Source organism: Rhinopithecus roxellana, chromosome 12 (genome assembly GCF_007565055.1).
Source record: "Rhinopithecus roxellana isolate Shanxi Qingling chromosome 12, ASM756505v1, whole genome shotgun sequence".
NCBI classification, from domain to species: Eukaryota; Metazoa; Chordata; class Mammalia; order Primates; family Cercopithecidae; genus Rhinopithecus; species Rhinopithecus roxellana.
Window position 1 is genome coordinate 111,160,452 of NC_044560.1, and position 22,186 is coordinate 111,182,637.

At 50.1% G+C, this 22,186-nt stretch overlaps 2 protein-coding genes across 4 annotated transcripts in view; one reads left to right on the forward strand and one right to left on the reverse strand.

The window, feature by feature from the left end:
• WDR62 (WD repeat domain 62) overlaps positions 1-1,434 on the reverse strand; it is a 51,740-nt gene extending 50,306 nt beyond the window's left edge. For all 3 annotated transcript variants that reach the window (XM_030942554.1, XM_010368803.2, XM_010368802.2), the window contains exon 1: positions 1,029-1,434. In XM_030942554.1, the coding sequence (XP_030798414.1) occupies positions 1,029-1,205 (177 nt within the window). In that variant the 5' untranslated portion in view covers positions 1,206-1,434. The remainder of the gene's footprint in view (positions 1-1,028) is intronic.
• Positions 1,409-19,946, forward strand: THAP8 (THAP domain containing 8). The gene is made up of 4 exons (XM_010368798.1): positions 1,409-2,035; positions 15,200-15,392; positions 15,619-16,014; positions 19,339-19,946. The coding sequence occupies exons 1-4, from the start codon at positions 1,953-1,955 to the stop codon at positions 19,489-19,491; spliced, it is 825 nt and encodes a 274-aa protein (XP_010367100.1). The 5' UTR covers positions 1,409-1,952; the 3' UTR covers positions 19,492-19,946.
• The last annotated feature ends 2,240 nt before the right edge of the window (positions 19,947-22,186 follow it).

Genomic DNA, 22,186 nt, shown 5'->3' on the forward strand with positions numbered 1-22,186 from the left:
CTGGAAAACAATTTTTTTTTATTTTTTATTTATTTTATTTTTTTTTTTTGAGACGGAGTCTCGCTCTGTCACCCAGGCTGGAGTGCAGTGGCCAGATCTCAGCTCACTGCAAGCTCCGCCTCCCAGGTTCACGCCATTCTCCTGCCTCAGCCTCCCGAGTAGCTGGGACTACAGGCGCCGCCACCTCGCCCGGCTAGTTTTTTGTATTTTTAGTAGAGACGGGGTTTCACTGTGTTAGCCAGGATGGTTTCGATCTCCTGACCTCGTGATCCGCCCGTCTCGGCCTCCCAAAGTGCTGGGATTACAGGCTTGAGCCACCGCGCCCGGCCTAGCACCTCAATTCTTAACAATTTTTTTTTAATTCCGCTGTGCTAATGGAATTCCTTCTACCTACTGTGAAATCATTTCCTTCTGTGTTTCTGTCTCAGAATTTAGGGAACTGTTCTGTACGCCCTCCTCCCCAGGCAGCACTGCGGGGATTTTATAAATAACTTCTTACGTCTTTGTCATCGTTTTGACTGACAATATGGATTAAGAATCCCACCTTCGTGAGGAAAAACGATAGAGACCGCAGAAGGTGAGAGAAGGCGAGGTAGAAGCGAGGAAGAGTTGGGGCAGTTAACACTCTGGACTGAACCCTCGAAGGGACCTTAATGACCCAGCGGGAGCCAGGGCAGTGAGGCTGCAGTGAGCTATGATCGTGACGTCTAAAGGCGATAGAACGGGGGTTAAAGTATAGGAGGACTAGGCTGTGATTTGCAGAAGCAAAATGCATTCCCCAGTGGTGGGAACCAGGGAGGAACCCTGGAATTACTCCAACGCTGAGAGTGGAGCAGGGAATGCAACTAGGAGAGGGAAAGTGGGAGGGGCCGTGGCTAAAGGGGCGGGACTTAGGGGACGAGCCAAGACAGGGAACAGCCTGAGGGGACTGGCCGGGAACTGACAGTCGGGCCCACAGTTCTCAGGACGGGACTAGGGGAAACCCAGGAGGCCTGGAACTGGGGTAGACATGACAAGCAGCTTCTCACCCGGTTCTGCACCGTCTCCTCGGAGGCCGTCGAGAGTCGCGTCCGCCGCCGGAGGCAGAGCGGTGGGGCGGGTGGCGGGGAAGACTGACCCCTCCGCGCCGGAACTGCCGCCATCACAGAGGGCAGCTTCTCCCCTGCATCGTTCCGCGCACAGCCTCCGGACCCTACGGCCGCCATCGTCACGCCGGAGCCGGGCGACCGTTACACCCCTTAACCGCCGCCACCGCCACGACCCACTGGAACAGCGAACAGCCGCGGGAAAGCCGGCGCCGCCGCCTATTGGACGCCACAGGCCCGGCCTGGCCAACCGCAGGGCTGCCGGGCGGCACTTAGGACCAATGGGAGCGAAGAGGCGGAGCGAGTGCCTGGTGGGGCGGGGCCACGGCTAGTGTACTGGATGCCTGATCAAGAGTCATGGGGTCTTTCATCCAGACTCCGTTTTCATTATTCGCTGAAACACACAGGTTTTAACTTTTACGAGGCTAAGGCCCCAGCTGCCTCACCTCGGTTTTTGCCGCCACCCAGAGGAACTATATGCGCTCCGACGGTCGCCCGGATATAGGCGTAGGGTGGAGCCGTAAGAGATTGACTGGCCAGTTGATTTGGTTGGCGCAGGCTCAGAAACGACGTGACGCCGCCCCCTCTCCCCAGCACGTGATGAAAGTCGGGTGGAGAAGGGCAGGCTTTGCGCAGGCGCACAGTTCTCGCTATAGCCAATTCGCTACGTGACGAGGGCGTGACTGTGGCACTGGTGGGGCGCCTAGTAGGCAGGCGCTCTCAGCGCTTTCCCCGGCACGTGACAAGTCCCCACGGACGTCACGTGAGGCAGGCGGCGAACGCGCGGGCGGGGCGGGGTTCGGTGGCGCTCCGCGAGAACCAAAGTGCAGCTGCTGACCCGGCAAAACTCAACGGGGCTGGACAGCCATGCCTAAGTACTGCAGGGCGCCGAACTGCTCCAACACTGCGGGCCGCTTGGGCGCAGACAACCGCCCTGTGAGCTTCTACAAGTGAGCGCAGCGCGGGGCGGGGCTTGAGGGAGGCGGGACCCGGGGAGGGGCGGGGCCCGAGCTTTAGTGAAGCTGTGCGGGGCTTCTGGTCTCGCTTGAGGGTGTTAGGAAGTGGGGTTAAACCGTGAGGAGATGGCCTTCCCGGCAGTGTCCACTGCACCTGCAAAGGTGCTGGCGTGGGAAACATCAGGAGTAGACGATTAACTACAGGTAGCGAACGAAGCGAGCCGAAGAGGGAAACGGATGTAAAAAGTGAAGTCGGTGCAGGCTCTGTAAGAGCCTGCAGATGCCCACTTGCCCTCCCCACGCATTTGAGCCATCTGAAACTCAGAGCATCCGAAACTGAGCTTGTGATCGCGTCTCCCCCAAAACCTTCCAGTCTGTCCTATCTTAGTAGTTCCCTGATTGCAGCCAGAGGGAGCCTGTGAACACCTGAGTCAGATCAGCGCCCTCCTCTGCCCAGATCCCTTCCCTGACTCCCACCTCACTGTAAAAAATAAAGTGAGGCTGGAGCAGGTAGAAAGCAGGCCTGCAAAGTCCTACAGAGCTGGTTCCCTGATACCAGTGTGACTTCATCTCTTTCCTCCTGCCCTTCACTCCAGTGACACTGGCCTACTTCATGTTCTGTAGCATGGCAGGCTTGTTACTGCCCTGGGGACTTTGCCTGTGCCATTCCCTCTGATTTCAAAGTTCTTGCCTTTATGACTACCACCCTATGGAAAACTGTAACTGACACCGAAACACACACACGATTCTCTCTGTCTCCTGCTTTATTTTTCCCTTTAACACATCACTGTCTGCATATCGCATTTTTGATGTATGCATTCCGTATCTCCCCCACTAGAATGTCACCTCAATCAAGCCAGAGGTTTTGTCTTTCTTTGTCTTTCTTGTTTCCTCTTGTTTGTGTCTCCAACCTCTAGAACAGTGCCTGGCACATAGTAGGTGCTTAGTAAAAATCTGTTGGGTGGATTTGATGAATGCATTTCAGATGGGATCTCCAGGAAAGCCAGCAGTCCATGTCTCATGGATCCTTTGAGGGACCCTGGTATAGGGCCAAAGGGATCCGGGGGGACTTTAAGCCTGTATATGACTCTGGCAGCTGTTGATTAATTCAGCAACTTTTTGAGTATTTCTTGGAGAAGCAAGTAAGCCCCTGCTGGACACAAAGAACCCTGACAGATCTTGTTTCTGCCATGACAGAGCTCATGGATAGGTGAGGGTCAAACATTGAGGAACTAAGTACGTGACCTGGGAGTTACCCATGATCCTTCCTTTTCATCCACCGCTAGTCCATTAACCCGCCCTTTGACTCTACCCTCAAGACATGTCTCCATCCTGCAACAACCACAACAAAATCTCTAACACCTTGACAAGACAGTTATAAACACAAATGAGAAAGTCCCAAATAAATCATTAAGAAATAAGAAAAGATAGGCTGGGCGTGCTGGCTCACACCTGTAATCCCAGCACTTTGGGAAGTCGAGGCAGGAGGATTGCTTGAGCCCAGCAATTCGAGACCAGCCTGGGCAACATGGCAAAACCCCATCTCTACAAAATGTAAAAATTAGCCGGACATGGTGGTGCATGCCTGTAGTTCCAGCTACACTGGACACTGAGGTAGAGAATCACGAGCCCAGGAGGCCAAGGCTGTAGTGAGCTGTGATCACACCACTGTATTCTAGCCTTGGCAACTGTGTGAGACCTTGTCTCAAAATAAATAAATAAGAAATAGGGAAAACACATTCCCAGACTACTTCTCATTACATCTACTGTCGTCACGTAGTCCAGGCTGCCATCATCTTTTTTTTTTTTTTGAGACAGGGTCTTGCTCTGCCACCCAGGCTGGAGTGCAGTGGTATGATCTCGGCTCACTGCAACCTCTGCCTCCCAGGTTCAAGCGATTCTCCTATCTTAGCCTCCCGAGTAGCTGGGACCACAGGTGCACACCACGACACCCAGCCAATTCTTTGTATTCTTAGTAGAGGTGGAGTTTCACCATGTTGGCCAGGTGGGTCTTGAACTCCTGACCACAGGTGATCCACTCACCTGGGCCTCCCAAAGTACTGGGATTACAGGCATGAGCAACCATGCCCAGCCCCTGTTTCCACTCTTACCTCACTCATAACAACAACAGTATTTACTTAGAGAGTATTTACCTTATGCCAGGCACTGTTCTAAGTGCTTTGTAGGTAATAATAAGGGGGAATGATGACGACTGTATACAGCAGCCAGATGACTGTATGAAAATCACTTCATGTCTTCATTGGCACCCAATAGTGACTAACCCATTTACACCTCAGGGCCTACCTCAGTCAGCCATGCAGAAGCCACTCAGTTAAGAGTTAGATGAAAAGCAGTTTCCAAAAGAGGCTTAGGAGAGGGCATGGATGCCAGGTGAGAGATAAGATGAGACACGTTGAGGGAAGTGGCTGCCAGGAAATAACTTGAAATCCTGCTTGGCAGCCAAAGGGAACACTCATTAGTTCACTCTCTTGCTCTCTCTCTTTTGAAACATGATCTTGCTTTGTCACCCAGACTGGAATACAGTGGTGCGATCATGGCTCACTGCAGCTTCGACCTCCCAGGCTCAAGCATTCCTCCCATCTCAGCCTCCTTTGTTTTTTTTTTTTTTTTCTTCATGTTTCATTTTATTTTTATGCTAGTCAAGCATGGTTGTTGGGAGACAATGTTAAATCAGCTTAGCAATAACCCACAACACTCAGACCAGCTCCATTTCAGCCTCCTGAGTAACTGGGACTATAGACATGCACCACCATGCCTGGCTAGCTTTCATTAGCTCTGTCTTAGGCCCTTTCAGGGACAGTGGCAATGGAGTCATCTCTTATGGGGGACCTATCATTTAGAATTATATCTGCTTGGTATTAACAAAGTCCTGCAATAAGAGTTGATTAAACAAATTATGGGGTCTATAGGAATCAGTGTAGTTAAGTTATGCTGCACGAACAAACTTCTCAAATCTCAGTGGCTTACTACAACAGAGGTGTTTTTTATTGTTTTGTTTTGTTGTTGTTGTTGTTTTAGGAAGGGATCTCTATCACCTGGGCTAGAGTGCAGCACCATCATGGTTCACTGCAGCCTCAAACTCCTGGGCTCGAGCAGTCCTCCCACCTCAGCCTCCTGAGTAGCTGGGACTACAGGCAGACACCACCTTGTCAGGCAAATTTCTCTAATTTTTGTAGAAATGAAGTCCCACTGAGCTGGGCGTGGTGGCTCACGCCTGTAATCCCAGCACTTTGGAATCACCTGAGGTCAGGAGTTCGAGACCAGCCTGGCCAACATGGTGAAACCCCATTTCTACTAAAAATACAAAAATTAGCGAGCCAGGCGAGGTGGCGGGCGCCTGTAATCCCAGCTACTCGGGAGGCTGAGGCAGGAGAATGGGGTAAACCCGGGAGGCGGAGCTTGCAGTGAGCTGAGATCCGGCCACTGCACTCTAGCCTGGGCAACACAGCCAGACTCTGTCTCAAAAAAAGAAAGAAAAAAAAAATTAGCCAGGTGTGGTGGCACGTGCCTGTAATCCCAGCTACTCAGGAGGCTGAGATGGGAGAATCGTGTGAACTTGGGAGGCGGAGGTTGCAGTGAGCCAAGATTGTGGCAGTGAGCCAAGATCATGCCACTGCACTCCAGGCTGGGTGACAGAGCGACTCCGTCTCCAAAAAAAAAAAGGCCTGTTTCTACTAAAAATACAAAAAATTAGCCGAGTGTGGTGGTAGGTGCCTGTAATCCCAGCTACTCGGGAGGCTGAGGCAAGAGAATCGCTTGAACCTGGGAGGCAGAGGTTGCAGTGAGCCGAGATCATGCCACTGCACTCCAGCCTAGGCAACAAGCGCGAAACTCCATCTCAAAAAAAAAAAAATGAAGTCTCACTGTGTTGCCCAGGCTGGAACTCCTGGGCTCAATCAGTCCTCCTGCTTTGGCCTCCCAGAGTGCTGGGATTACAGGCGTGAATCACCACACCTGGCCCAAAGGCGTATTTCTTGCTCACACTATGTCCTTTGCAGGTAATTTGTGGTCCTACTCTACAGTATCTTAATTGGGGTCTCAGGCTGAAGAAACTGTCCCTATTTGTAATATTGCTGTTCTTGCGGGAGGAGGAAAAGAGAAGTGGAGTGAATCATCTGCTGGCTCTTGGTCAATTTTATATTTAGAAGAGGTCCATGTCACTTTTACTGGCATTCTTTGACTGGAACAAGTATATAGCAAGCCTCAAGTCAATGGAGTGGGCATGTGAAATCCTTATGTGGAGGGAGGCAGCAGACATTCTGAACAGTAATACAGTCTATTACAGGGTTTATTTTCCCTCATATAGACCAATTACAGAGGTTGGCAAACCAGCACTGGGATAGTAGTTCCACAGTCATCAGAAATGAGGGTCCTATCTCTCTTTCTCTCTTTTTTTCTTTCCTTTTTTTTTTTTTTTTTTTTAAAGTCTCATTCTGTCACCCAAGCTAGAATGCAATGGCACGGTCTCAGCTCACTGCAACTTCCACATCCCAGGTTCGAGGGATTCTCATGCCTCAGCCACCCAAATAGCTGGAATTACAGAATTACAGCTGCGTGCCACCATACCCAGCTAATTTTTGTATTTTTAGTAGATACAGGGTTTTGCCATGTTGGCCAGGCTGGTCTCAAACACCTGACCTCAAATGATCCTCCCACCTTGGCCTTCAAAGTGTTGGAATTACAGGTGTGAGCCACCGTGCCTGGCCTCTTTCTGCTCTGTCATCTTTAGCCTGTGGCTTCCATTCAAGGTGGCTGCCAGTGCCCTAGCCACCATTGCTACTATTCCTTATAGGAGGAAAAGGGAAGGGAGAAAGAGCAAAAAGCGTTCAGGTCTAAACTGAATCAACTCCCTTTATAAGGCCTTCCCAGAAACCCCATTCAATGGCACCTTTTCATCACTGGTCACCCCCAACTGGAAAAGAGGCTGGGAATTGTGGTCTTTTAGCTGTGCATTTAATCAGCCTGAATAAATTTTGAGTTACATTAGTAAGAAAGAAAAAAAGGACTTCTAGCAGTATATGCCACCCCATACTCTGGAGAAGATGACCAACAAGACTAAAATAGCTTATACAAAGGGGAACATGGAGGTATAGCTCAGTGGTAGAGCATTTGACTGCATTCAAAGGGGAACACTTGCTGTCTGCTTAAGGTAGTTTTTTAGAAAGCAATATTGCCCATTATAAATGCTGCTATCCAGAGGAACAAGAGAAAGACCAATTAAGGAGATGTTTCTTAGGATATTGACTTTCTTCCTTTCCTCTTTGAGCTGCTGAATCCAGTTGATCATCCCTTCCGTTTAAGGCACCATCCCAGAGGTCCCAAACAACACTAAAGCATTCATTGGCCAGAAGGTAGTCACATGGCCCCACCCAGCTGCAAAGGATCCTGGGAAACGTAGTCTTTTAGCAGGACACATTATGGCCTCAAAGAAGGTTGGAATTATGTTAGTAAGGAAATGGCAGAGAGTAGATATGAGTAGTCCATTGGTAAATTCTGCCTGGGAGATAGTGGCAATAAGAATGGGGAATGCTGTTGCAATAGATCTCATGTTTGTGTCCAGGAAGAATGGGGCCACTGAGAACATTGGGATCTTAGAGGGAAGCTGACTGCAGCAGCCAGACTCCCTGGCTGTGTGCCCTGGGGTTCTGCTCTCTGGATGCCACTGCTCTTCTCTGAGTCAGCCTTTCTGTGCTCTTTCGCCAGCTGCCCGCCCCCTCCACCTCCATCTGCCTTGTCTGAGAAGTCTTGGCTCTCTCCATCTCCGTTCATCCCATCCACCTCCTCCCCACTGGGAGCCTCTTTAGTTTCTTGTGTGTCCTTCCTATGTGTATTAGTCTGTTCTCACACTACTATAAACAACTATCTGAGACTGGGTAATTCATAAAGGAAAGAGGTTTAATGGACTCACCATTCTGAATGGCTGGGGAGGCCTCCGGAAGCTTACAATCATGGTGGAAGGCAAAGGGGAAGCAAACATCTTACATGGAGGCAGGAGAGAAAGAGAGCAAGAGGGGAACTGCCACTTTTAAAACATCAGATCTCATGAGAACTCACTCAGTATCATGGGATCATCCCCCATGACCAGTCACCTCGCATCATGTCCCTCCCTTGACACATGGGGATTACAGTTCAAGATGAGATTTGGGTGGGGACACAGAGCCAAACCACCTCACCATGGTTTCAAATACCAGCAAATGTGAAAGACAGTCTTATTTCTCCCTTTATTACACTATTAGTTTCCCATACTGCTTGTTACAAACTTGGTGGCTTAAAACAAGACAAATTATTTTCTAACAGTTCTGGAGGCCAGGAGTCCAAATGGGCTTTCCTGGGCCAAAACCAAGGTGTCGGCAGGGCTGTACTCCACTGGAGGTTCTGGGGGAGAATCTCTTCTTGGCCTGTTCCGGTTCCTGGTGGCTGCAGGCAGTCCTTGGCTTGTGGCCACATCTCTCCAGGCTCTGCCTCCATGGTTACATTGCCCTCTCTTCTTTTCTGTGGTAATATCTTCTCCTCCCACTTATGAGGATACTTGTAGTGGCATTTAGGGCCAACCCGGATGACCCAGGATAATCTCCTCATCTCAAGATCCTTAACTTAGTCACATGTTTTGTCATATAAGGTAATATTCAGCCTGGCACAGTGGTTCATGCCTGTAATTTCAGCACGTTGGGAGGCCAAGGTGGGAGGATTGCTTGAGCCCAGGAATTTGAGACCAGCCTGGGCAACAAGGCAAAACCCCATCTCTAAAAAATATATAGAAATTAGCCGGGCATGTGGCACATGCCTGTAGTCCCAGCTACTTGGGAGGCTGAGGTGGGAGGATTGCCTGATCCTGGGGAGTTTGATGCTGCAGGAACCGAGATCACGCCACTGCACTCCAACCTGGGTGACAGCAAAACCCTGTCTCTAAATAAATAAATAAAGTAATAAAGTAATAGTCACAGTTTTCAGGAATTAGGACATGGATAGCTTTTGGGGGCTACCACAATGACTAAAAGCTGAGATAGTCTATTTAGAACCTTCCTTTTTTTCACATAATATCTGCCTGACAATAGTATGTCAGTTCCCTGAGTGCCTCTACATTCTGTTTTATAGCTGCATCGTATTCTTTTGTGTGGATGTGCCTATGTTTGTTTACCCTATCTCCTGTAGGAATTTTGTCCCTGATTCTCTAGCACTCATTAGTCTTTCTTTTCAACAAAGAGAGAGCAGGGGTGGGGTGCGGTGGCTCCTGCCTATAATCGCAGCACTTTGGGAGGCCAAGGTGGGAGGATCACTTCAGCCCAGGAGTTGGAGACCAGTCTGGACAACACAGTGAGACCTCTCTCTATCTAAAAATAATTTTTAAATTAGCCAGGTGTGGTGGGAGATGCCTATAGTCCCAGGTAGTCCGGAGGCTGAAGTGGGAGGATCACCTGGGCCTAGCAGTTCAGGGATACAGTGAGCTGTGATCATGCCACTGCACTTTAGCCTGGGCAACAGAGAAAGGCCCTGTCTCAAAAAAAAAGAAAAGAAGGAAAGAAAGGAAGGAAGGAAAGGAAAGGGAAGGGAAGAGGGAAGGGGAGGGGAGGTGGGGAGGGGAAGGGAGGGGAAAGGGAGGGGGAGGGGAGGGGAGGGAAGAAGGGCAGGGCCTCAGGCTCATAGTCCTCAGTAGGTGATGGCATCTGATGTTTTTATGGTTAGCTTTTGTTTATGGAATTGATACTGATTTTCCATTTTCAATTGTGGTGTAAAGTTTCTCTTTTTTTTTTTTTTTTTTTTTTTTTTTTTTTTTTTTTTTTTGAGACGGAGTCTCGCTCTGTCGCCCAGGCTGGAGTGCAGTGGCCGGATCTCAGCTCACTGCAAGCTCCGCCTCCCGGGTTCACGCCATTCTCCTGCCTCAGCCTCCCGAGTAGCTGGGACTACAGGCGCCGCCATCTCGCCCGGCTTGTTTTTTGTATTTTTTGGTAGAGACGGGGTTTCACCGTGTTAGCCAGGATGGTCTCGATCTCCTGACCTCGTGATCCGCCCGCCTCGGCCTCCCAAAGTGCTGGGATTACAGGCTTGAGCCACCGCGCCCGGCCGTAAAGTTTCTCTTTTAAGTATCTTTGTTTAATACTTAAAATTGGTTAGTTTTAAGAAAAGTATGAAATCAGTAATATCACAGATATGGAAAACATTGTGAAGATGGGATGTGCATGAGATGTGTCTTAGTTATCTTTTTTTTTTTTTTGAGATGGAGTCTCGCTCTGTCACCCGAGCTGGAGTGCAGTGACCAGATCTCAGCTCACTGCAAGCTCTGCCTCCCGGGTTTACGCCATTCTCCTGCCTCAGCCTCCCAAGTAGCTGGGACTACAGGCACCCGCCACCTCTCCCGGCTAGTTTTTTGTATTTTTTTTTTTTTTTTTTTTTTTTTTTTTTTTTTTTTTTTTTTTTTTGAGACGGAGTCTCGCTCTATCACCCAGGCTGGAGTGCAGTGGCCGGATCTCAGCTCACTGCAAGCTCTGCCTCCCAGGTTTATGCCATTCTCCTGCCTCAGCCTCCCGAGTAGCTGGGACTATAGGCGCCCGCCACCTCGCCCGGCTAGTTTTTTGTATTTTTTAGTAGAGACGAGGTTTCACCGTGTTAGCCAGGATGGTCTCGATCTCCTGACCTCATGATCCGCCCGTCTCGGCCTCCCAAAGTGCTGGGATTACAGGCTTGAGCCACTGCGCCTGGCCGTGTCTTAGTTATCTAATGCTATATAACAAACGATCCCCAACTTTAGCAGCTTGAAATAAACATTTACAGTCTCACAGTTTCTGGCAGCTGCTAAGGACAGACTGGCCAGCACTTGATCATGTGGCCACCCCTGGCTGCAAATAAGACTGGAAAAGGAGGTCTTTATTATGGGTAGCCTTGAGCCCAGGTCGAAATAGAGAGCGTGTTAACGTCTAAGAGGGCAAGAGCAGATGCTGGGAACAAGTGGCACCAGGAAACCGGAGAAGTGGGGCACCTTTAGAGGGTCCCTCATCAGATAATCCCCACCCACAACCACTGAGAAAGCTTATTTTTTAAAACTTAAAACAATTTTTTTTTTTTTTTGAGATGGAGTCTTGCTCTGTCGCCCAGGTTGGAGTGCAGTGGTGTGATCTCAGCTCACTGCAACCTCCACCTCCCAGGTTCAAGTAATTCTCCTGCCTCAGCCTCCCAAGTAGCTGGGATTACAGGGACACACCACTAGGCCTGGCTAATTTTTGTAATTTTGGTAGAGACGGGGGTTTCACCATGTTGGCCAGGCTCGTCTTGAACTTGAATTCAAAATCACTTGAGGTCTGACCACAAGTAATCTGCCCACCTCAGCCTCCCAAAGTGCTGGGATTACAGGCATGAGCCACTGTGTCTGGCCTATTAAAATTATTTTTAATTGTGGCAAAATACACATAAAATCTACCATCTTGATCATTTTTAAGTGTACAATTCACTAATGTTAAGGGTATTCACACTGTTATATAACCAATCTCCAGAACTACTTCCTCTCCTAAAACACTCTATCCCCATTGGACAATTCCTTCTTTCCCTCTCCACCAAGCTTTTGGCAACCACCATTCCATTGTCTGTCTCTAGGAATTTGACTGTTCTGCCTCATATAAGTGGAATCGTCAGTATTTGACTGGCTTTTTTCACTTACCCTAATGGCCCTCAGAATTCATCCGTGTTGTTGCATGTGTCAGATCGAGACTAAATAAAATTCCAGGCCGGGTGCAGTGGCTCACACCTGCAATCCCAGCACTTTGGGAGGCCGAGGCGTGTGGATCACCTAAGGACACGAGTTCCAGACCAGCCTGGCCAGCATGGTGAAACCCTGTCTCTACTAAAAATACAAGAATAGCCAGGTACGGTGGCAGGCGCCTATAATCCTAGCTACTCTAGAGGCTGAGGCAGGAGAGGCGCTTGAACCCAGGGGGCGGAGGTTGCAGTGAGGTGAGATCACGCCACTGCATTCCATCCTGGGCGACAGAGTGAGATTCCATCACCAAAATAAATAAATGAATAAATAAATAAGCAAGCCAGCTGGGCATGGTGGCAGGGGCCTGTAATCCCAGCTACCCAGGAGGCTGAGGCAGGAGAATCACTTGAACCCAGGAGGCAGAGGTTGCAATGTGCCGATGTTGCGCCGTGGCACTCCAGCCTGGGTGACAGAGTGAGACTCCATCTCCAAAAAAAAAAGACCAAATGAAATTCCATTGTATGTATATGCAACATTTTTCTTATCCATGTATCTGTTGATAGACACTTCCACCTTTTGGCTGTTGTGATTTATGCTGCTATGTTTCTGTCTGTCTGTTTGTTTTTGAGACAGCGTGTCACTTTTTTGCCCAGGTTAGAGTGCAGTAATGTGATCATGGCTCACTGTAGCCTTAACCTCCTGGGCTCAAGCATTCCTCCCACCTCAGCTTCCTGAGTAGCTGGGCCTCTAGGCACACGCCACCACATCTGGCTAATTTTTGTATTTTTTGTAGAGAAAAGATTTCACCTGTTGTCCAGGCTGGTCTTGAACACCTGGACTCGAGCAATCCGCCTGCCTCAGCCTCCCAAAGTGCTGGGATTACAGGCATGAGCCACCACGCCAGGCCTGATTTATGTTGCTACGAACGCAGGTGTGCAAATATCTCTCTGAGACCCTGTTTTCGGTTCTTTCAGGTATATAAGCAGAAGTGGATTGCTGGGTCATATGGTAATTCTATTTTTCAATGTTTGAGGAACTGCCATATTGTTTTCCACAGTGGCAGCACCATTTTGCATTCCCAGCAGTGTACCAGAGTTCCAGCAGTTTCTCGACATCCTGACACACACTTTTCTTCTCCTCCTCTTCCTCCCCCTCTTGCCCCCTCCCCCTTCCCCTCCTCCTCCCCCTTCCCCTCCTCCTCCATCTCCCAGGCTGGAATGTGGTAGTATGATCATAGCTCACTGCAGCATTCAAACTCCAGAGCTTAAGCAGTCCTCCCACATTGCCTCCTAAGTAGATAGGACTATAGATGCACATCGCCACACCCAGCGAATTTAAAAAATATTTTTTTGTAGAGACAAGGTCTTGCTACATTGCCCAGGATGGTCTTGGACTACTGCCTTCAGGAGTTCCTCCCGCCTCAGCCTCCCAAAGTGCTGGGATTACAGACATGAGCCACCATGCCCGGCCTCTTTTTTGTTGTTGTTCAGTAGGAGCTGTTCTGCTGTTTGTCAGATGATATTTCATCAGGGTTCTGATACTGCATTTTCCTAATGATTAGTGATGTCAAGTATCTTTTCATGTGCTTATTGGCCATTTGTATGTCTTTGGAGAAATGTCTGTTCAAGTCCTTTGCCCATTTTTGAATCAGGTTATTTGTGTTTTATTGTTGTTGTTTAAAGACTTGTTAGTGGGTGTTTTCAAGCATACACAAAAAGTAGAGCCCTCAGGATCCATCACTGTGTCACTAGTTATCAACACTTTGCCAATCTTCTTTACTGCCCTGCCCACACCTCTAAGTTTTTGTCCTGCCCTATTTTAAAGTAAATCCCAGACCTCAGATCTTTTATCCATAATTATTTCAGACTGATTTTCTAACAGAAGACTGTTTCAGAAGTATAAACCAATACAGTTATCACACCTAGCAAAATGAATTTTTTTTTCTTTTTTTTTGAGACAGGGTCTGGCTCTGTCACCCAGGCTGGAGTACAGTGGTGCAATCTCGGCTCACTGCAGCCTCTGCCTCCTAGGCTCAGGTGACCTTCCTACTTCAGCCTCCCGAGTAGCTGGGACCACAGGCATGTGCCACCATACATGGCTAATTTTTTTTTTTTTTTTTTGTAGAGTCGAGGTCTCCCTATGTTGCCCAGGCTGGTCTCGAACTCCTGGGCTCAAGTGATCCTCCCACCTCGTCATCCTCCCAAAGTGCTGGGATTACAGGCATGAACCACCATGCCTGACTGGTTTCTTATAATTATCTTATACTCAGTTCGTGTTCAGTTTTCCCCAATTGTCTTAAAATGTCTTTTTACTGGCCGGGCGCGGTGGCTCAAGCCTGTAATCCCAGCACTTTGGGAGGCCGAGGCGGGCGGATCACAAGGTCAGGAGGTCGAGACCATCCTGGCTAACACAGTGAAACCTCGTCTCCACTTAAAAAAATACAAAAAATTAGCCGGGCGAGATGGCGGCGCCTGTAGTCCCAGCTACTCGGGAGGCTGAGGCAGGAGAATGGCGTGGACCCGGGAGACGGAGCTTGCAGTGAGCTGAGATCCGGCCACTGCACTCCAGCCTGGGCGACAGAGCGAGACTCCGTCTCAAAAAAAAAAAAAAAAAAAAAAAAAAATGTCTTTTTACTGAATTGTTTGTTGTAGGCGAGGTCCACATCCTGCCTTTGTGCTGATGTTTCTTAAATCTCTCTTAATCCAGAAACCCCACACCTCCATGTTATACGTTTGTAGAAGAAATGTTTTCACTTGGCTGCACGAACTCCCACATCGTAAATGTCTGATTTTATAAACTGCTCCAACAAGTTGATGTGGAAGAACAAATTGGGAGTGGAGGGGCGGGGCTGTGGGCAGGTAGAACAGGAAGGAGGCTAGAAGGAGGGGCAGTGGAGGGGGCAGAGGTGGGCTGATGTTGGGTGTTTAAAAGGTGGGGCTTTCAAATTAATAATAATAATAACAAAGGCCAGGCATGGTGGCTCATGCCTATAATCCCAGCACTTTGGGAGGCCAAGGTGGGTGGATCACCTGAGGTCAGGAGTTCGAGACCAGCCGGCCAACATGATGCAACCTCGTCTCTACTAAAAATACAAAAATTAACCGGGCGTGGTGGCGCGCGCCTGTAGTCCCAGCTACTCGGGAGGCTGAGGCAGAAGAATCGCTTGAACCCAGGTGGCGGAGGTTGTAGTGAGCCAAGTTCGTGCCATTGCACTCCAGCCTGGGTGACAAGTGCCCCATCTCACAAAATAATAATACTAAAAGATGAAGCTGAAGAAAGGGTTGTAGTTGTGTGTATGAGATAGAGAAAGCCTGGGCACAAGACTGGTCTACTTCCTGGCCCTAGGGAGGCACAGGCTTGGAGCCCAGAGACCTCCAGGGTGGGTATCCTCTGGGAGGGATGAGTCTAAACCTCGTAACACTGACCCAGCCCCCCAACCACCCGTGCAGGTTCCCACTGAAGGATGGTCCCCGGCTGCAGGCCTGGCTGCGGCACATGGGCCGTGAGCACTGGGTGCCCAACTGCCACCAGCACTTGTGCAGTGAGCACTTCACGCCCTCCTGCTTCCAGTGGCGCTGGGGTGTGCGCTACCTGCGGCCTGATGCAGTGCCCTCCATCTTCTCCCGGGCACCACCTGCCAAGGTGAGCGCCAGGAGGTCCTGCTGCTGGAATCCGACCCCCAGACCCCCCCGTCCTAAGGGAAGTCCCTCCTTGAGTCTGACCTTTGGCCCTCCCCTTCTGACGACACTTCCTCCCTGAGGTCTGGCCTTACCTAGGCAAGTCCCCCTTGGAAACAGACCCTCAATCCTTTTCCTCCTGAGTTGAAGTCTGGCCATGGCACCCCCGCACCCTGTGCCTTGTCTTCCAGAGTCAGCAGAGGACCCGACACACCCAGAAGCCAGTCTCGCCACCACCTCCCCTGCAGGAGAATACACCCCTGCCGCAGGGCCCTGCCATCACAGTCTCTGGCCCAGCGCGCATAGTGGTGCTGGACCCCACATCGGGGAGCCCTGAGACTGCGGCCACCGTGCTCCTGACCCCTCTGGCCCCTGCGGCCACTCCCGAGGGGTCACAACCTGAAGTCCCTGCCCAGCAGGCCCGGACCGGGCTGGGCTCAGTGCTGGGAGCACTGCAACGCCGGGTGCAGAGGCTGCAACGGTGCCAGGAGCGGCACCAGGCGCAGCTGCAGGCGCTGGAACGGCTGGCACAGCAGCTGCATGGGGAGAGGCTGCTGGCACAGGCGTGCCGGGGTCTGCAGCGCCTGGTGAGTGGCACCCCAGCCTGGCAGCCCTATCCATGGGTGCTGGCCTGGCCTGCAGTGTGTTTTCATTTTGTCTAGGATCCCCTATTCAAAAATCAGAACATTCACCTGTGTTTCCAAATTTCTGGCTTGCCCAGTCTCAGTGGCTCACGCCTGTCATCCCAACACTTTGGGAGGCCAAGGCAGGAAGATTGCTGGAGGCCAGGAGTTCGAGACCAACCTGGACAACATAGCAAGACACTGTCTCTACAGAAAATTAAAACAAATTTCTAGGTTTTCTTGAAAAACAAAACCTGGCAATGCCAAGCAACTGTTGGTTGGAGCTGAGTAATGATTGCTCCATTTACTAATACTAAATACTTAATATTTGAGAAGCTCTTACTGTCTGCCAGACACAGAGTTATAACATAGTGAGTTGAAAACTCACTGTGATCCTTTGAGCTGGAGCTACAAGGTTGTTTTTCTTCTCTTTTCTATCCTTTTTTTTTTTTTTTTTTTTTTTTTTTTTTTTGAGACGGAGTCTCGCTCTGTTGCTCAGGCTGCAGTGCAATGGCAGTGGCATGATCTCTGCTCACTGCAAGCTCCGCCTCCCAGGTTCAAGCAATTCTCCTGCCTTAGCCTCACAAGTAGCTGGGACTACAGGTGCCCGTCACCACACCCAGCTAATTTTTTGTATTTTTGTTACGGACGGGGTTTCACCGTGTTAGCCGGGATGGTCTCGACATCCTCACCTCGTGATCCACCTGTCTTGGCATCCCAAAATGCTGGGATTACAGGCATGAGCCACCGTGCCTGACCGCTGCAAGGTTAATTTTTTAAAAAATGCAGTGGCTAACGTCTGTAATCCTAGCACTTTGGGAGGCCAAGGTGGGCAGATTGCTTGAACCTAGTTCAAGACCAGCCTAGACAACATGGTGAGACTGTGTCTCACTGAAATACAAAAATTAACGTGGTGGGCACCTGTGGTCCCAGCTACTTGGGAGCCTGAGGCAGGAAGATCCCTTGAGCCCAGGAGGCAGAGACTACAGTGAGCCAAGATCACACCACTGCACTCTAGCCCAGGTGACCAAGCAAGACCTTGTCTCAGAAAAACAACAACAACAACAACAAAAAACGCAACCAAAGAACTCACTGTAGTCTGGGTGCGGTGGCTTGTACCCGTAATCCCAGCACTTTGGGAGGCCAAGGCAGGCAGATTGCTTGAGTTCAGGAGTTTGAGACCAGCCTGGGTGACATAGAGAAACCCCGTCTCTACTAAAAATACAAAAATTAGTTGGGCATGGTGGCGTGTGCCTGTAATCCCAGCTACTCGGGAGGCTGAGGGAGGAGAATTGCTTGAACCCGGGAGGCAGAGGTTGCAGTGAGCCAAGGCTGTGCCGTTGCACTCCAGCCTGGGCGACAAGAGCAAGACTCCATCTCAAAAAACAAACAAACAAAAACCTCATTATAATCTTAATACTGCTGTTGTCTCCATCTTCCAGGTGAAAAAATGGAGGCACAGAGCAGTCCAGTAGTGCACCCACAGTCAGGCAGCCTATAAATTTCAGGGCCAGGATTCAAACCCAGGTGTCTGGCTGCAGAAGAGGCCTGTGAGAGCTTCCTGCCTGGCCCCTATAGAGCTGGAGTTTGCAATCTCTGTAATAGTGTCCTCCAGGCCCTATTTAATTAACCTTTTGCCTCTATATCTTACTGCTGGGTGTGTGTGTGTGTAGGGGAGGAAGTTGAGGAAGGGTGTTATGTCTGTGGGGGCGGGAGGGAGGAAGTTGAGGAAGGGTGTTATGTCTCTGAAAATCACAGTTTGACCAAGGCTTTCTCCTGTCCAAAACCCCAGGGCCAAGCTTGAGGTCCCCAGCCTAGTCCCCATGGCTTTCAGAGCCCTGCCTGGATGAGAGAGGTGCCCACACAGAGCTCTGAATGCTAGACTCACTGACAGGGCTCAGGAAGGAGCCCCCACAGTACCTCTGGAGTTAAGGAGTGTCAGATTTTTTTTTTTTTTTTTTTTTTTTTTTTGAGACGGAGTCTCACTCTGTTGCCCAGGCTGGAGTGGAGTGTTGCGATCTCGGCTCACTGCAACCTCTGCCTCTCTGGTTCAAGCAATTCTCCTGTCTCAGCCTCCCAGGCAACTGGGATTATAGGCATGTGCCACCATGTCCAGCTAAGTTTTGTATTTTTAGTAGAGATGGGGTTTTGCCGTGTTGTCCAGGCTGGTCTTGAGCTCCTGACCTTAGGTAATCAGCCCACCTTGGGCTCCTATAGTGCTGGGATTTCAGGCATGAGCCGCCATGCCCAGCCAGGAGTCTCAGATTGATAGTCAGTGGTTTGGACATGACCCACAGATAGACTTTGTTTGGCCTCCACAGTGCTTTAAAATAATTTCTAATGGCTGGGTGCAGTGGCTTACGCCTGTAATCCCAGCACTTTGGGAGGCCGAGGCAGGTAGATCACTTGAGCCCAGGGGACTAGGCAACATGGTGAAACCCTGTCTCTACAAGAAATACAAAAAATAAGTGTTGCACCTATAGTTCTAGCTATTCAAGAGGCTGAAGTGGGAGTATTGCTTGAGCCCAGAAGGTCAAGGCTTCAATGAGCTGTGATTGTGCTACTGCACTTCAGCTTGGGTGACACTGTGAGACTCTTGTCTCAAAAAAAAAAAAAAAAAAAAAAAGGTCTGGTCTTTCCCGAAGGCTCTGCAGATCTAGCAGCACTGGGCTTGGATTCTCAGTTGATAGCAGTCGGCTGGAGCTACAGTGTAGCTGCCTCTGGGGGCTTGAAGTTTGAGACTGTGGCCTGGGGCACAGAGGGACAGTGGGGCAGGGACAGAGCTCAGACTCAGGCCTGGGGCTCTTTGTGGAGCCTGCCAGAGCCCCTGAGCTGACTGCCCCTCTCTGCCTCCTCTCCCATCATTCCAATCTCTGTCTCCTACTCATCTATCCCTACCTTGCAATCTCCTCCCTCTCCAACATTCATTGTCTTTCTCCCCATCATCTCTGTCCCCTACCTGTTTCCCCACCTCCTTATGTCTCTCTTCTTCTGCATATTTTCTGTCTCCCCCACATCTCTGTGTGTACGTCTGTCTGCCTGCACATCTCTTTTTTCTACATGTGTCTGTGTCTGTCTCCCCGCATTTCTCTTCCCATTTCCCTACCCTTCTTTCCTTTCCCATGAATGTCTCTTTGGCCCTCACATCTGCTTTCCTGTCTCCTCATATCTCTGCCCACATCTCTCTCTCTTTCCTGACACGCCCCACTCCTACCTTTGCCTCCCTGTTCCTCACCATATCTGCTCCGTAATGTTCCCATCTCTACCACTTCTTTGCCTTTGCCTTAGACAACGGCCCAGACCCTTGGACCTGAGGAATCCCAAACCTTCACCATCATCTGTGGAGGACCTGACATAGCAGTGGTCCTTGCCCAGGGCCCTGCACCTGCCACAGTGGATGCCAAGCCGGAGCTCCTGGACACTCGAATCCCCAGTGCATAAGGATCAAGACAGACAATGTTGAGGGACAGAAGATAGAAGATGGAGGAGGAAAGACATTACACATGGGCTTGGCCCCAGCCCCACCACCCACACCTGGGTAGTAGCAGTGCCTCCTCAAGGACCTGGGTTCTACCACTCCACTCCTAGGGATGTCTTGAACCTTAGGGATGACCTAGGCCCAAGTCTGTCATCAGCCCCCAATCCCCTGGGTACCAGGCTTCTGCCACCCCCAACTCAGATCTTTGCAAATCAGTACGACAGCCTCAGAGCAGAGCAAGGGTTGTTTGTTTGGGAGAATCATACTTGGTTCTTAGGAGCCCCACGCTTTTTGCCAAGCCTGGTACTGAGTTGACGATACCATGGTGAACACAGCTGGGAAAATCCCTGCTCTCATGGTGCTCGTTCTACTTGAGTAGACAATGAACTAGTAAACAAATAAACGAGAACACTGCAAATGCAAGCGATGAGTGCTATAAAGACAACAAAAATTCGGTTTGGGCTTATGGGAGGGCCCTCTAAGGCCATGTTTTAGCAGAAACCTGGGTGATGAGAAGGGGCTGGCCTGGAGAGTGACAGGCTCAGGTTCCAGAGGACGAACAACCCCTGCAGAGAGGGCCTCCCATCTGGGAGGCAGTGTTGCTATGGAGAAAACCAGAGTAGGGAAGGGAGATGTAGCAGGATGAGCCGCAGACAAAACTCCTCAGACACCGAATTAAAGAAGGAAGTGGTTTATTCGGCCGGGAGCGTCAGCAGATTCGCATCTTAAAAGCCGAGCTCCCCAAGAAAGAAATTATTGGCCTTTTCAAAGGCTTACAACTTTAAGGGGTCCATGTGAAAGGGTCGTGATAAATCGAGCAAGCGTGGGAAACGTGACTGGGGGCTACATGCATCAGCTAACAGCAAAAAGTTTTACAATGCTTTTTTCATACAGTGTCTGGAATTTACAGATAAAACAAGCAGTTTAGGTCAGGGGTTGATGTTATTATTACTTTTTTTAACTCCTAGGGCCAGATGGTGGTGCCAAGGTTGTCTGGCTATTTATCTTACTTTTGTTTTTTTTCCAACTTTTTGCCTTCTCTTTTTCCTCCTGTCTTGTGAACTAGGCAAGGTGCGGGGAGGAGGGCAGCAGAAGTAGTAGTGGTCTCCTTCCTTAGAGGAAGGGGTGCAGTTTTAGAGCAGAGAAGGTGAAAAGGCACCAACAAGTAAGATCCTAAAACAGGGCAGAGAGGGAGCCATGTAGGGATTTGGAGGAAGAGCATTCCAGGCATCACAAAGAGCCAGTGCAGGCCGGGCACTGTGGCTCACATCTGTAATCCCAGCACTTTGGGAAGCTGAGGCGGGCAGATCACCTGAGGTCAGGAGTTCGAGACCATCCTGGCCAACATGGCGAAACCCCGTCTCTACTAAAAATATAAAAATTAACTGGGTGTGGTGGTACAGGCATGTAATCCCAGCTACTCAGGAGGCTCAGGCAGGAAAATCGCTTGAACCTGGAAGACAGATGTTGCAGTGAGCAGAGATCATGCCACTGCACTCCAGCCTGGGGAACAGCGTGAGACTCCATCTAAAATAAATAAATAAGTAAATAAACAATAAAAAACCAAGCAGAGCCAGTGCAATGGTCCTGGGGTAGGGAGGAGCAAGGAGGCCACTGTGGCTGGGGTGGAGTGAACAAAAGAGGGTGAGAGGAAGCGAGTGCAGAGATGATGGGGCGGGTTCATATAGGGCCTTGTGGGCCATGGCTGAGAGCCTTAGCTTCTACCTGGAGTGAGGTGCAGCAGGCAGATCCCTCTGAGGGAAAGAGGGCTCCAAAGTGACAGGTGTTCATGGGTCACCGTGGCTGCATGTTGGAGGAGGACGGGGACAGCAGGTAAGAGGTTGCTGCCATAGTGCCGGTGGCAGAAGATGAAGGTTGGACCAGGGTGAGGGCCCAGGATAGTGGTGGGGAGAGTGAGATTCTGGAAATCTTTTGGAGATAGAGCTACTGGGCCTGTGCATTAGAAGAATGAGGTGCTCAAGGCTGTCACCCAGCCCCATCTAGGCTGCAATGATTTGAGGCAGAGCAGGCTACAGCTCCAGGTGGGAAGCCAAGCCATGACAATGGAGCCAGGACCCTGGGACCCTGGGCTGGCTTCAGGAGGCCTCCGTAGGGGAGATACCGGTTCCGAGAGAGTTGGAGGGGTCGATCGGCAGGTCTGTTTCCCAGACACTGCTACAGGCATGTAGCATGGTGATTAAGAAAGCTGGGCGCGGTGACTCATGCCTGTAATCTCAGCACTTTGGGTGGTTGGGGCAGGAGGATCCCTTTAGGTCAGGAGTTCAAGACCAGCCTGGGCAACATGGCAAGACCCTGTCTCTTTAAAAAATTATCCAGAGGTGGTGGCATGCACCTGTGGTCTCAGCTACTCAGGAGGTTGAGGTGGGAGGATGGCTTGAGCCCAGGAGTTTGACGCTGCAGTGAGCCAAGATCACAACACTGCGCTGTAGCCTGGGTGACAGAGTGAGACCCTGTCCAGGAAAAATAAAAAATAAAAAACAGACTTTACAGACTGTCTGGTTTCAAATGTTCGCTCCATCACCTACTCATGTACTTTTGGGCAAGCGGCTTAATCTCTATGGGCCCCAGTGTGTGAGCCTTGCATTAAAATGGTAAGGATGAGATGATCATGATAGGAGTCTCTAGGAAATCACCTCT

Bases quoted from the DNA above. Each gene is read 5' to 3' on its own strand.
- THAP8 (XM_010368798.1), top strand. From the start codon at position 1,953: ATGCCTAAGTACTGCAGGGCGCCGAACTGCTCCAACACTGCGGGCCGC. The intron at 15,393-15,618 runs GTGAGCGCCAGG...CTTGTCTTCCAG, and splicing joins CCCGGGCACCACCTGCCAAG to AGTCAGCAGAGGACCCGACA. The intron at 16,015-19,338 runs GTGAGTGGCACC...CCTTTGCCTTAG, and splicing joins GCCGGGGTCTGCAGCGCCTG to ACAACGGCCCAGACCCTTGG.